This window comes from Teleopsis dalmanni, chromosome 1 (assembly GCF_002237135.1).
Source record: "Teleopsis dalmanni isolate 2A chromosome 1, ASM223713v2, whole genome shotgun sequence".
Classification (NCBI taxonomy): domain Eukaryota; kingdom Metazoa; phylum Arthropoda; class Insecta; order Diptera; family Diopsidae; genus Teleopsis; species Teleopsis dalmanni.
The window spans coordinates 91,641,551-91,658,414 of NC_051846.1; the positions used below are offsets into that span (position 1 = coordinate 91,641,551).

Sequence of the window (16,864 nt, forward strand, 5' to 3'; positions counted from 1 at the left end):
GTTAAAAATAATTTAAAAGTGAACTAAAAGTTAATTAAGAAATTTCAAAAATAAACATTCTAAAATTAGTTCAAATTGAGTTAAAAATAATTAAAAAGTGAACTAAAAGTTAACTAAGAGATTTCAAAAATTTATAAAATTTAAAAAGACGAATTAAATATTCAAAAATTAACTAAAACTTGGCTAAAAGATTTCAAAAATTCGTAAGATTTAAAACGCTAAGTAAAAGTGAAATTCAAGGTTAATCAAAATTTATTTAAAAGAGAAAAAAATACAAGAGTTACCTAAAATTTGAAAAAAAAAAAAAAAGTTAACTAAAAATTTAACCCAAAAGATTTTAAAAGATGATATAAAATAGTGCAAGAAATAATTTATATCCCTCAAATGGATGGTGTAGTGCACAATTCTTTGATGTCTGAAAACTGACAGCAGATCCAGAGAAAAAAAAAACCATACTCGGGAGCAATGGATTAAGCAGAAATATCTGGAAGCAGCGACAATAACGGCCACAGGATACACAGTTAGGAGGCAACGGTGGTAAGGTATTCTCGTTCTTAACGGGCTAACTGAAAGAAAGAAGGAACTTTTTTTTTTTAAACTGATAGGCGTTCTAACTCTAAATTTTAGACAGTATAGATTTATGCAAAGAACATATTCTCAACGCATTTTTTTTAGTAGTTAAATATTGATAAATAAATTATATATATGTTATAATTGAAAAATAATTGTAAAATTAATATATACAAATGAGACATTTGTCCTAAACGAACACGCAAACAATAGAAAAGAAAAGAAAAAAGAAAAAAAAAGGATATATATATATGCATACATAGACCACGGAAAATATATGCTTGATAGCAAGAAGGAGAAAATTTTAAATATATCATAATTTTTTTGATTTATAAAAATATAAAAAAAAAAAAAAAAGAAATAATAAAAAAGAAAAAAGAAAGAAAAAATATAATTATAAGCGTAATTATAAATATATTTATAGATTGAATTTTTTTTATTTTTTTTTAATTTGAAATTTATAGCTAGATAAACTACGGCTGGAGTGACGTCATTTCTGCGGCTGGTGGTAAGATATTATTATTTGTCAAACAACTTTTCAGATTTAGAAGAAAAAAAAATCAAATATCTCTGTGAGAAGTAATAAATATTTTACAAGTTGTTTTTGTTTTTTTTTTACATTTTTTTGTTGTTGATTATCAGTGCAACAGTTTTTTTTGATTTAATTGCTATGTCACTGATTCTCCTCTATCTTTAGGTCGGAAGATTTCAGGTGCAATTACTGAAATTTTTATATATTTATTCATTTGGTTTTTTTTTTTTTCTCTTTCTCGTTTGTGTTTTTCTTTGCTAGGGAGTTTTTTTTATACATTAGTTAGATATTCATTTATATATGAATATATTTACTTTATTTTTATACTTATTTATGAAATTATGTATGATTAAATTTGTTAATATAGAAATAAATTGAATATTGCAATTTCATTGTTATGCTATTCTGAATATAAAAAGAAAAAAAAAGTTGTGAATTAAAAACATTGTAAGATATTGTATATACTTATATGTACTCAAGTATATTGTAATTTTTTTTATTATCCATTTTACCATATTGTAAAAAATTTTAAAATTTTGTATTTAATTTAAAAATACAGCAAATATATAAAAAAAAAAAGATATATGTAGATATAATTTTTTTTTTATGTATTTTTTTCTTTGAGGTAGTTTTATAAGGAATTCTGAAGTCCATCATGAGCATTTAGGAATTTTAAACTAAAGGGGTGGTAATAAGGTTGTGACCATATTTCACGCTTAGGGGCATAACTACACCTTGGCTGAACAAGATCTATTGGATACCATGAGGATTTCTTCAAATTTAGGAAACCCAAATATTCGGTAGTATATATTTTATTTTTATTTTTTTGTTGTTTTTTTTTGTTTGAAATAATGAAGTAATTTATGTAAAGCATAAGGATTAGGTAGATAATAATTTTCTTTAAGCAATGAAATAATGAGGAATTTAAGTTATTAGTTGATTATAATAATTGTTAGATGAATAGTATTTTTATATGAATATAAATAAATGAAGTATGAATGACTGATTAATAGGATAAGAACTTAAAGCATGGCACGATTTTTTTTTGTTGTTGTCTACAGTGTAACCTCAGGTGTCAAGAACCCCACCCCAACACTGGCGAGCATACCGGGCTAGCCACCGTGCCATGAGCGGCCTCTGAGGACACTAATTCAAGCTTATGAAGCATAGCATAAGAAAATCATTCTAATTAAAACCTGCATACCCATCGGATGCAGTCAATAAATAATAATAAACCTATAATATTTTGTTTTATTAAAGTTGTAATCACATAATTATATTATTATATTCTGTCAATCTTTGGATTCCCGTTGCATTGCTGCATCAATTCCACTTTTAAATACACGCTCATATTTTGTCACAAGTTCTCGGTTGCAAAAACTTTGAAATGTGTGCGCGCAAACAAAAATCACTCCGTAACTTTTAGGGTTTTTTCTCATGAAAAGTCGCGGAAGGTGATATTAAACTTAGTGCAAACAATTGAGATAGTGACTCTTAAACGGGGTTTACAAAAATAATAATACTCGAATAAAATTAAAAGATAAAACATTGTTATATTAATTTCTTCTATTTTTAATAAAGTAAATTATGACTTTGTTTTTTGTTTACCTCTAAACACACATACTCGAAAACAGCTGATAGAGACAGCAAATAAAGCTCAAAAGCTCATAATAAATATAATAAAAAAGTGTTGCAAATCATCAGAATAACTAAACAAATTACATCTAACAAATTTGTGTAATTGTGTAATTATATAGTTAAAGTGCAAACTTACACCAAATAAATAAAATAAAAGTAAAAAACGCGAAAGGACGCCTAAAATATTAACAAATTTTCAATTAAGATTGTAATTTTATCAAATTTATCATTTTATTTCAATATTAATAAAAATAACTTTTACTAATATAAATATATATAAATTCTTCAAATAAAGTAGTCTAGAAACGATGTCCTCAAACAAGCTCAAAGAAGTTGTAGCTCTATGCTTGCAACTTAAAGAAGAAGTATCAAGACTTCAACTTGAAAATGAAACGCTCAAGACTGCATTGTCAACACAAACTTCAAAAGAAATCCAAAAACCAATATATGAAACTGATGAAGATGAACTAGCTCGTGAAACCGACTGGATAATAAAAAAAAAAATATTAAGAAACCAAGCAAAAAGCGTAAAGCGGACTCATCCCCAGAAGTCGAAACCGCAAATAATTTGACTAAGGAGAATACGTCCAACACAGACGCTCAAACTAAAGCACCAAACACACAAAAGCATTCACCGCCTATAATGTTATCTAGTAATCTGGAATATAAAAAAGTCCTTGAGATTCTTAAAATTAATGCCACGAAACAGTTTACTACAAAGTTGCTAAACAATGGCATCTATAAAATTAACTTAATTGATGTTGACGACTATCGCTAAGTTACAAAAACGTTATCATCTCTAAACTTTTCATGGCACAGCTATGAAAACAAGCAAACAAGACCAATTCGAGTTATAGTAAAAAACTGGCACCACTCATGCGAATCAGGTCTTATTATTGAAGATCTTAAAATACAGAGGTTTAATCCATTGAGTGCAATCAATAAGCTTCAATGGCGTAACAAAAGTCCATTAAATATGTTTGCCCTAACATTCGATACCAATGACGATATCAATAAAATTTTCAATATCAAAACCATATTGAATTCCGTTGTATCCATTGAATTACCGAAAACTTCCTATCAAATTCCTCAATGCAAGTCTTGCCAAACGTATGGTCATACAAAAAACTATTGTGGGAAGGAACCGAGATGCGTTAAATGTGCAGGCAAGCACAAGACAGAAGACTGTTTAAAGCCTATTGCACAACAACCAAAATGCTGTAATTTGGGTGAGTCTCACCCTGCCAATTACCGCGGCTGTATTGTTGCACGCGAACTCCAAAAACTTCGCAAACAGAAAACTGGTAAATTCCAAGCCCATCAGAGTAAAATAAATCCAACTGAATCTACTGATAGCAACCATGACTCTATAGGTAAGAACTCTATTATTAAAACGAATTCAAAACCAGTCAGCAAGCATGAATTCACACAAAAGAGCTCCACTGACAGTTCAAATTTAATCTGAAATCACAAAAGGCATTGCTCCTCAAAATATCGAACAGGATCTACTTACCCAAATTTTAACAAAAATCAATTCACAAGAAAAGATTTATTTAACAATAGAAAAGCGTTTGCTTAAATTAGAAGAAAAAATATCTAAACTACAATGATGAGTAGAAATCTTAAAATAATGCTGTGGAATGCCAACGGTCTTTTAAAACATCAACATGAGCTTGAAGCATTATTAATAACAAAAAATGTGGATATTTGTTTAATTGCCGAAACACATTTTAACAATCAGTCTTATATTGAATTTCGAGACTTCTATGTCTACCATACATTACACTCTAGCAACTGTTCGCGAGGTGGATCAGCCATAATTCTTCGAAAATCTCTAAAGCACTATGAAGAAGAAAAAATTGCCACTGATGAATCCTAAGCAACAACTGTAACATTTGAAACTGCAGGAATCAAACTTTGCTTAACAGCCGTTTATAGTCCACCTAGACATTCAATAAAGTGTAGTCAATACTGTTGTATAATTCAGTAGTATAATTACAACTCTATAATTATTAGTTGTAATACATATTGAATAAATAGATTCAGTCGAAGTCAGGCTGTCATAAGTAAAAGACATATCGTTTTACTTATATACATAAATATATTACTCAGTTGGTTATATAAAATATAACATGGTGTCAGGTGATGAAAAAGAAATAGAAAAAGAAATTAAACATAATAAAATGAGTGGAAATAGTCAAATTTTTGCTACAACGCTACCGCCGTTAAATATAAGGTCAACTAATCTGGCTCAAGAATGGAAAAGTTGGAGCAAGCAGTTCCATATTTTTATGCTTGCAACGAATTTAGAAGAACAACAAGAACGTCGCAAAGTTGCACTTTTACTGCACCACTTGGGGGCAGATTGTATTGACATTTTTAATTCATTTAACATGGATATAGAAGAAGTAAAATTAGAAAATGTGTTAAAAAATTTCAGTGAATACTTTATTCCAAAAGCTAACGTGGCTATGGAACGGTACAAATTCTTTACGCTCCAACAGAACTCAGAAGAAACTATAAGCGAATACGCAACAGCGCTACAAAACTTGAGCACTACATGTGAGTTTAAAGATCTGCGTGAAGATTTGGTTAGAGATGTATTTATTTGTGGCTTATCCCTCAACTTTAAACATATCAAAGAACGTCTTTTGAGTGAAGGTGATATTAAATGGGGTAAAGCGTTGGAAATAGCAAAAAATATTGAAATTGCACGACAAAATGCAACAACAATACTGAAAACAGTAAATGAAAACGTGGTTGCTGGGCTAAAAAAACAAACGGATTGCAAGACCCGTTTCGGTACAACAAAAACATAGTAAAAAAGAGTGTAAAAAGTGTGGCCAATTACATAAGTTTCAATTAATCGCGTTAGTCAACAGGAACAACTGCCACCTCAGGAGAACTTTAACGTAGATCAAGCGAAGGCAAAAGGAACCACGTCACCAACGCTAGTAAGACAATGTTTCGTCGAGACTGAGATTCCAAATAGTAGTCAAAATCGCCAGCAACAATTAAGACGTTTAGGTATACTTAAACAAAAAGATGACAATCATAACATCATAGTCCAAGACAAGTTCTTTAAAATTTTCAAAAATCCAAGGAAACGAACAAGGAATCATTCTACGAGGTAATCAGAGTCCTTCAATTCAATGGAAAAACCGGGGAAGTGTAACATAAAATTTACACTCATAAATTTTATGACACAATAATAAAAAAACAAAATATAGACAAAATAAAAAAACAAGAAAAAAAAAACACACAACAAAACCACTAATAAAACTTGTAAACAACGCACCGTTGCAATTGCAAGAACAAACATACTGTTTGCTTCGCACATCGCAGGTATAAAAGGCGAAGCAAAAGCAGTAGACTGGAAGTCAGCGAAGCATCGAGCTAGTAAAGACATCGTTCTAAACTTGCAAGCTGATACATCGGTGAACGGAAATACACATTTCAGTTCGCATTGTTTTTTTTAAAATATAATAGAAATAAACATTTCTATTATATAATTACTTGTAAACCAAATCGGTGAATAGAAATATACATTTCAGTTCGCATTGTTTTTTTTTAAATATAATAGAAATAAACATTTCTATTATATAATTACTTGTAAACCAAATCGGTGAATAGAAATATACATTTCAGTTCACATTGTTTTTTTTAAATATAATAGAAATAAACATTTCTATTATATAATTACTTGTAAACCAAATCGATGAATAGAAATATACATTTCAGTTCACATTGTTTTTTTTTAAATATGATAGAAATAAACATTTCTACTATAAAATCAATAGTCGGTGAATAGAAATATACATTTCAGTTCACATTGTTTTTTTTCTAATATAATATAATATAATATAATAATATAATATACACGCCGCAAGAAAATCCGACGGAACGCACAAATCGGACAGTGAAAACCCTAATGTCCCAACTAGTACAGGAATGCTAGGGATCAATACAGCTTCGTCTGACTCCACCAAATACAGCCCGGCATATTTACTTCAAGGGCGTGAACCTAGATTACCGGCGTCATTCTTTGACGAATGCACCCCTGGAAATGCCGAAGCCTCGCTAACACCAATCACACGAGCACACAAACTCCAAAGAGTATTCAAAAATGTCAGAGAGAACCTTCGGAACGCTGCAGACACCCAGGCACACTATTACAACCTACGAAGAAGAAATTGGAAGCCGCGTCTCAACCAGATCGTTTGGGTGAAACAACATCACTTGTCTAAGGCCGCCAACGACTTCACCGCGATACAATGGACCATACATCTCACTCCATGCAAAGCAGGAAGACCAATCACAGCCCACGTTGCCGATCTTAGAGTGCACATCAGTAATAATATCAAAAAGCCAGAGTAATAAGTAGAAAAAACCCACGACCTCCTGAACGAGGCTGTCCCCTACAAAATCGAGAAGCACCGTTAGAAAAAAAAAATAATCTTCAGCAAGTACCCAAAAATACTTCAGTCAGTTTTAAACTTACAAGCTAAACACACGGATCAGAAATCAGCTACACCAGTATGTCAAGTAAAACAAAGAGCACAACAACTAAGAAGCCCATCGACGAAGATAAATTCTTAACGACCGCGACAAAATGTAGCAAACAAATAGAAGCGCTTAATGCCGCTAGGCCACGCAGCCAGTTATTACCGGAAGAATCGGAACCATCCGGCCAGAAGAATAAGGAGGAATATGCAAGGAGAATTACCGTAGCACCATCGAGAAACGGGCAACCAACGCCACGCCAAAAGGCTATAATTTTGTACAAAAAACCAACGCCTCGTGTGAAAGCGGTGAAGGGCCCCAGTCACACTACACCCAAGGTGCTACCAAGCGACCGCACAGAAAAGGGGAAAGCAGACGGACGGCGAGCAAAATCAAGCAAACTAAATAAAGCCGAGACCGCTACAGAAACATCCGGTAACATGCTCTACGAATTGGATATTGCCGCACTAACCGACGAGTTACACTATAGCGACAATAACTTGATGGACCTGCTAAGTCGGATGGAAACACCAGCACCTACAGTCATCGATGACGTCTTGCAACAAATCCTAGCAGGACAGGTGCAAAACGAGGTTCCCAGTACGATACCACAAGCGAAAGAACCAGATAACACCATTAGCAACATCAAGGTAAGAATTACAGCCGAGCAACCAAAGTGGCCAGAGGATCTGGAGAATGAGATCCAGCGACTATTTCCATATCGCCGACCCGGACAGCAGATAAAGTTCCGACGCACCATCGATAACATCATATATCAAGTACGGATCAGCCGTCAGGGACAAGTCGGAGTGAAGACGGTGCAAAACAACACGACCTAATGGCTCACTCACCCCAAAGAAGAGGGGACATATAAAGTAAATTTTATTTACTAATATATGTCCTAAGGCTAAATCAATCTGTAGAAACTTGTTGAGTAGATTTTATAACGCCTTGGGTGTTCTGACGTCTTCAGCTAAAAACTTATTGCGTAGATTTTATAACGCCTTTGATGTTCTGACGTCTTTGGCTAAAAACTTATTGAGTAGATTTGATAACGCTTTTGATGTTCTGACGTCTTTGGATAAAACCTATTGAATAGATTTTATAACGCCTTCTTTGGCTAAAAACTTATTGAGTAGATTTTATAACGCCTTTGATGTTCTGACGTCTTTGGCTAAAAACTTATTGAGTAGATTTGATAACGCTTTTGATGTTCTGACGTCTTTGGATAAAACCTATTGAATAGATTTTATAACGCCTTCTTTGGCTAAAAACTTATTGAGTAGATTTTATAACGCCTTTGATGTTCTGACGTCTTTGGCTAAAAACATATTGAGTAGATTTTTAATGCCTCTGATGTTCTGACGTGTTTGGCCGGAAGTAAAGTAAAATTTTATAATATCAAGACTAGAGTAAAGTAGTTCGAAAATTCCAATAAATAATATTAATAAAAACACAACCAACGGTCTTTTAACTTTCCTTGATTTACCATTTACGAACGAGTCAATAGAAATTTATTGCTACGACTCGGACCACGACTGAGTAATACCTCTGCAAAATAAAAACGACGAATCCGTGTCGTTACAACTCAACAACTTCAACACGCAACCTGGAATAGTACACCTACGCTAAAATTTGTTTCCCATGGAAAAAAATTTCCGCGCTTTATCATGGAGTTAATTGCACGAAAGCGAAAACTACGCAAACGCTGGCACCAAACCAGATCTCCAGAAATCAAATCAAAATTTAATTTAGCAAATAAACAGCTACATTCAGAAATAAAATCATACAAAAACATCAAATTCAACCAGCATCAGTTACACTTCCAACCAGTTACACCAAACGAAGTTATAAACGAAATATACAAAATGAAACTCAAAAAATCACCTGGTTTTAATTTAATCACGGCTGAAGTCCTGCGCCACCTGCTAAAAAATTGTATCGACTATCTGGCCAACTTGCTCAATACATGCTTTCGCATCAGGTATGTCTCGATATACTGAAAATGTGCTGAGGTCATCATGATACCCAAGCTTGGCAAACCGCCAAAAGAGGTAACCTCATACAGGCCAATATCTCTACTACCGTTCCTATCGAAGCTATTCCAAAAACTGCTCCTGACGCGACTGTTACCAATAATAGAGGAAAAAAAATTAATTCCAATCCATCAGTTTGGTTTTAGGTAAAATCACTCAACAATTGACCAACTGCATAGAGTTGTTAGCACCATAGAAAACGCGGTAGAAGAGAAAAAAAGTATATTTCACCGTATTCCTCGATGTGTCACAAATTTTTGACAAGGCAGGTTTTCTTTAAAAATTGAAAATCATGCTTCCTGTATAGTACTATGAAGTGCTTTTATCATACCTTGATTACCGATAATTTAACGTCAAATACGAAAAGACTTCGTAAAAGACTTCCTACAAACCAGTATACATTGACACCGCTGTCCCATACGCCGATGAAACCAAATATCTTGGTATTACACTCGACGCCAAATTGCGCTGGAAGGCTCATGTGAAGAAAAAACACAATGAACTTGATATAAAGCTAAGCAAATTATACAACCACATTGCCAAACGCCGAAAACTATCTATACACAACAAACTCCTCTTATACAAATATATTCTAAAGCCAATCTGGACTTACGGCTTAGAGTTCTAGGGGTCCGCCAGCAAAAAGCATATCACTACTATTAACGCTTGCAAAACAAGGTACTCCGAAACATTGTAAATGCACCATTCTACGTAAGAAATTGCGAACTACATCGTAATCCTCGTATGCCAATAATATCTGAAGAGTCGAAGAAATGTGCAATGGCACACAAACAGCGCCTGCAATGTCACGTTAACGTTACAACATCTAGTCTTTTCCAGGCGAATCCTCTTCGAAGTCGGTTAAAGCAGAAAACTATAGCCGAACTTATCGAAATAAATTACCACATACTTTATTTTTCATGTATGCTTCTTTGAGCCTTAAATATTCAATGCGTTTTCTCTTAATTATGTAACTCCAACCAAATTGCTTGTTAGTATTATTTTAATTTTATACCAGTTGCAATATCTTAACGCTTCTGCACAACTTTCTAAGATTCGTTAATAAAAACAAAAAACAAAAAAAATATTCTTTTGTAATATTATTTTATAAAATATTATTATTTATATTATTATTTATATTATTATTTATAATATTTTAATTTTAATCATAATTATTATTATATAAAACATTATTGCTTGAAATCTTATTACTGAAATACATGTTAAAACATTAAGCTCTATTCACCACTTGCGCACTTCAACTGATAAAAGCTCGTCGATAATTATTACATGGCAACGCTTGCTTTTGTCTTTTTCTAAATACGGTCGAGCAATGCACTTTTGCTCATTTCTGATTTCTACTGGCATTTCTGATTGTTACTCTGCAACAAAGACGGTTCGGTTGACGTGCGCAAGTAGCAGAAGTAACTAGTGAGTTTTTTATGAATAATAAAGTTTGTAAGTATTAAAATAAAAAGCCCCGTATTTTTTATTAAACTTTTGAAAAATATTAAAAGTTCTTCAGTGATGATACGGTTTACTTCATCTCCGATCGTTTGTTGTTGCGCGAATATCTCTTCAACGTTAGCCATTTTATAAAGAACGATATATCACACAACTGCTGTCGCCAACTAATTTAATATCTGCTGACCAATTTGATCAACGCTGCAAAATGTTCACGTTTATACAATAGTATCACGTCGGGGTCATCACAAATGATAAAAATTCTTTTATTTTTATTGGTTTAAATTGTTATATCAAACTTTTAACACGTACCTAAACGATTTGAATGATTTATATGATATTTAAATATTTATTGAATTTTTAAAATTGTTTTAATTAAAAATACGCACTTGTTCTGATTTTGTTTTGTTTGTATACATTTGTATATATTCGTATATATTTTTGTATGCTCTAGTACGAGCGTATGAGCCCGAAACAAAACAACAATCGACCATGTGAGTCTTCGAAGACGAGCCAAATCTAACGAAAGTTGTTCGTGGAATAAGCACTTCGAAGCAAATGGTATAGCATGCATACACTTTGTATAAGTTAACCAGTGTTGACCATGCGTCAGCATTAATATGTAACAACGATGTCAGCGACCCACTCCATGCGCACAATTAAAATTGTCGCTTTATTGCAGCAATGGTTTATGCAATAGCGAATTCCATTACGGTGCAAAGAACCCAAAGCAAGCGCGTGTTGACATTGTTATTGTACTTAATCAATAACTAGAAATCAAATTATAGAATAAGCCAAATAATTTGTAAGGGCAGCTGATATTGCTATTGTATTAAAATAATAAATAAAATTATATTAATTTAAAATTTTGTAAAATAATCAAATTAATTTGTAAGTGCAGCGCACTAGCAAATATTAATAAAGAAATTCAGATATACTTCTCAACCGAAAGCGTAACATGTTTTTTTTAAACACGCTCCGCGATTCGACCACAAATAACTTATACATATAATTCCATAAATGTTTACTAAGGTGCATATAAAATAACCTTGAATGGCTAACGTACAATGTTGTGAAATGCCTATGCAGCATATTCCCATCATTGACTTTAGCCATATCCAAGCAGCCAAAATGCTGCAATATGAAACCTCACTTTAGTGAGATAATAAAGTGTATACATGCTCCTCTGCTGTGTTAGTAAACTGTGTTTTCCGCAATCATATTGCATTCAAAGCAAATGCAATATGATCACCCGTAATACTTCTAATTAAAAAGTGTGTTATTGAAACACATGGTAATTGACCAATGGAATAAGTAGGTAAAATTAGAATTATAGACATTATCTTAACCAATAGAATTTAAGTATATAAAATTTATGTTAGTAAATAAGAAACCGAACCGTCTTGGATCGATATAGAAAAAGAAGAGTTAGTCTTAAGTTGAATCTTGATTAAGCATAAGAGAATCTTAAATGTAGTCTAAGACCGGTCGTCTAAATAGACTCTCGGTAAATTCGATAAATTATAAAACAAATAAATGGATAACTAAAATAAAGTCTGTGTTTTAATTATTATTGAATTTGAATGAAACTTGGTAAAAGATACTTTTACATGGCGATCCTGGAAATGTTGCAAGGCCCATTAAGTGAAAATGAATTGAGTTGATTGAATTATACATGTGAACTAAATTAAATAAATTACAAATAATTAAATAAATTATAAAAGTGAACTAAATTAAATAAATTACAAATTTATTTATGTGAATGGATAAATAAATAAATTATGTGAAACGAACAAAGTGAATTATATTAATATTAAATTGAGTTGATTGAGTCATAATGACATTGGGTTATAAGTAAAAAAAAAACAAATGAATTAATAAAATTAACTAGTATCTATTAGATAATCATCTAAAACAAAAAAAAAAATAAAAAAATTTAATAGACTAGGCGAACGAACTATTTATAATGTAAAAATTATAAAAAAAAAAAATAAATAAAAAATAAAAAAGCAACCAATATCACCACAATTGTCAACAAAGATCCAGTCTCGTGGCCAATACCTTGGCAACACCTACAATTGAAGCATTATAAATTAAAAAACATGGGTTGGTTCAGCAAGGACGAAACTATCCAACAGAAGACGGACATTACTAACAACAACAGCATACAACACCCAACAAATTCAACAGAACAGGTAGTTGTGATTACGTTAATTATTGTTATAATTGTATTATTCATTGCATATAAGATAAATATATATATTAAAAAATACGTTCATAAGAGTATACACTCTAGACGTAGCAATGAAGTACAAATATTTACTAAAATTAATTGTATTATATAACTAAATTATATTATATAACTAAATATATATGTGGGATAAGAATATCTAAAATGCAACTCTGCCCCTACTTTTGAGTTAACAGCTGACTTTTATTAAATGGGTAGTTGCGTGAGAAACTTGCAAGCGAAAAGACGTGTTTGTTTTTACGACGAAACGACGAAGAAAAGAAGTATACAACGCGAAATTATTTCAACAACTTTTATTAATTTATACGACGCGAAATTATCTCAATAACTTTTATTAATAAACACATGCTTTTAGTGTAATATATTTAAAATTATAATAATAAAACAATAATATTACCACATATATATATACAAAATAAAATAAATATATACAAAAAAAAATTTTTATTATACTAATTAAATAAATATTATTATACAAATTTAAATTACAAAAAAAAAATTTTGCAAAGTAAACTATATCATTTAAAAAAAAAAAAAGAGAAAATTTAATTTTTAATAGATATAATGTAAATAATATCTATGTTAATATATGTGCAAAATAAATAATGAAATATATGTTGAAATGTTTACATTACAAAAAATTCGAACAAGAATCTGATTTAATATATCTCACTAAATTTCATTGCCACTCTTGACTCGCTATTTAATAGTTTATTGCCTTTCTTTTTTTTTTTTAAATATAAAATACAATACAATACAAAAATTCTCCATTTTCGATATAAAATTCGAAATCAAAAAACTAAAAATAAATAAAGCACCCGGCTATGACCTAAGTACTTCAAAAATATTAAAGGAGTTACCGGATGAAGCAATAGTACTGCTGCGAAACATTTTTAATTCTATTGTCACAAAAGGCTTTATCCCTCCCCAATTCAAGGTGGCTCAAATTACCATGATACTCAAACCTGGGAAAACGGCAAAAGATGTTAAGTCATATAGACCAATTAGTCTTCTACCGGTTATGTCAAAGTTGTTGGAAAATTTATTTTTTACCAGATTAATGCCCATTGTCAATAGAAGGAGACTAATTCCGGAATATCAATTTGGTTTTAGAAAAAAACACAGTACAATAGAGCAAGTACACAGAGTGGTTAATGTTATACATACAGCATTTGACAAAAGGAAGTACTGCACAGCAGCATTTCTGGACATATCCCAGGCATTTGATAAAGTTTGGCATAACGGCCTATTGTTTAAGCTTAAAAAGATGCTCCCAACTAATTGCTATATTTTCTTAAAATCTAACTTCGAATCACGATATTTCTTTGTAAAACAGGGGGATGAGGCAGTGTCTTGGGACCTGTGTTATACTTACTCTTCACTAACGACTTGCCTACCACCGTTAGTATTGAGATTGGAACTTTTGCCGATGATACTGTGGTAATTGCTACAGACGAAAATCACCAGTTAGCATCCAACAAACTGCAGCGAGCGCTAGATAACATTTCCCAGTGGCTTAAAACCTGGAGAATAAAAGCAAATGAGACTAAGTCTTCACAAATAACCTTTACAATGAGAAGGAAAAATTGCCCACCGGTACGCCTTAACGATATTTTAATCCCTCAATCTACCCAAGTGAAATATTTAGGAATACACTTTGACACAAAACTAACTTGGAAGCACCATATTTTTACCAAAAGAAAAGCACTTGGCATCAGAGTGCGGGAGCTCTACTGGATACTGAACAAAACTTCAAAGCTTTCCGTGGAAAATAAACTTCTTATCTACAAAGCGATACTCAAACCAATCTGGACATATGGCATTGAACTCTGGGGAACTGCTGCATCTTCAAATATTGAGATTATCCAACATTTTCAATCAAAAACCCTTAGATTAATCTTAGATGCTCCTAGATATATAACAAATGAATGTATACATTGCGATGAATACTATATGAAAAATTATAGATTACCACATAGCCAAAATGATAACATTAAATCCCAGGTTAATAAATTATTAGAAGATGATATTATTCAGCCATCAAACATACAATTCACCGATATTGTTAGCACCAAAAAAATCATCAAACGATGATAAAAAGTGGAGATTTGTGATTGATTACAGTAAATTAAATGATAAACTAGTAAACGATAAATTCCCGTTGACACGTCTCGAAGGCATATTGGACAAGCTAGGTAGATCTAGGTATCCAATCTCGACAAAAAACTGCTTTTTCTACTACCGACGGCCACTATGAGTTCAAAAGACTACCTTTTGGTTTGAAGATTAGTTCAAACAGTTTTCAACGAATGCTAACATTAGCATTAACAGGCCTCGATAATGAAGCTTTTCTGTATGTCGACAATATCATAATATATGGCAATAGTTTAAAACACCATAATATCAATTTAGAAAAAGTTTTCAAAAGTTTGAGCGAATACAATCTAAAACTAAATCCTGAGAAATGTAATTTCCTAAAGCATGAAGTCACATATCTAGGACATTTAATAGCAGAGCAAGGTGTCAAGACTGAGCCAGCGAAGCATAAGGTTATACAAGAGTATCCCAAACCGATAAACGTTCACGAAGTGAGGAGATACGTACCCTTCTGCAATTATGTTATTATAGAAGATTCATCACAAATTTTGCATTAATAGCAAAACCTTTAAACCAGTTGCTAAAAAAGAACAAAACATTTAAATGGAGTTCAGATTGTGACATTGCTTTCGAAACACTTAAATCCATATTAATAAGTCCACCAATTCTTAGGTACCCAGACTTCGATAAACCATTCATCATAACCACAGATGCTTAAGACTATGCACTTGGTGCAGTCCTATTGCAAGGCGAAATTGATTGTGATTTGCCAATATGTTATGCAAATAAAGCCTTACAAAAACACGACTTGAACAAGCCAGGTATTGAAAAAGAATTTCTTGCTATACATTGGGCAATAAATTACTTTCGACCATACGTATATGGTAAACGATTCTATGTTATCACTGATCATAGACCCCTTATCTCTATATTTGTTCATAAGAATCCTTCTTCAAAAATGACTAGGATTCGTGTAGATTTGTCTGACTACGACTTTGAAATAATATACAAGAAAGGAAAAATCAACACCAATGCAGATGCTTTATCTAGAATTAAAATAGATTCAGATACACTGATACCAATACATGATGACAAGATGTCCAACCGCAAGCTAAATAACCCGCAAGAAGATGAAATTTTAAAACTTATAAAAGAAAAAGTTCGAGTATGTATAGCCACTCGTAGCAAAACAAAAGTCACGAACTCTTCGAAAACACTATTAGATACAAAAACCACTGAGTTTCATTGTTCACAATGACAAGCTCTCACAGATCGGCTTAAACCAGCGCCGGCCAAAACGTCGAATTGATGAGTTCTCCGCCGTACCGCCCTGACTTGGCACCCAATGACTTCTTTTTATTCCAGCACATCAAGAAAAAAATGCTTGGTCAACGATTTTCGACGCCGGAAGTTGCTGTTGAAGCGTTCAAAAACAATGTTTTGGAGGTATCTCAATCGGAGTGGAAAAATTGCATCGACACTTGGTTAGAGCGTATGCAAAAGTGTATAAATCAGACTGGAGAATACTTTGAAAAACAATAAAATAATTTTTGATGATAAATATTGGTATTTTCAATATTAGGCCAGAAATATATGTATATAGCAGCCCTCGTATAATACGCTAATGTGTTGTGTATCTAGTTTAACTAGATTACGACCTATTTTCTTATTTAAATGGAAATTGTAGTTGAGATATAGTATTATTTGATAATTATTATAATATTAATATATTAATTTTTATTGTAAACCGCCTCTATAGTCTCTAGTAACGGT

The 16,864-nt window shown here is 32.0% G+C and overlaps 1 protein-coding gene across 1 annotated transcript; it reads left to right on the forward strand.

The window, feature by feature from the left end:
- The first annotated feature begins 4,872 nt into the window (after positions 1 to 4,872).
- LOC119687528 lies at positions 4,873 to 5,559 on the forward strand. Its single transcript, XM_038101873.1, has one exon. The coding sequence runs from the start codon at positions 4,873 to 4,875 to the stop codon at positions 5,557 to 5,559; it is 687 nt and encodes a 228-aa protein (XP_037957801.1).
- Positions 5,560 to 16,864: the final 11,305 nt, after the last annotated feature.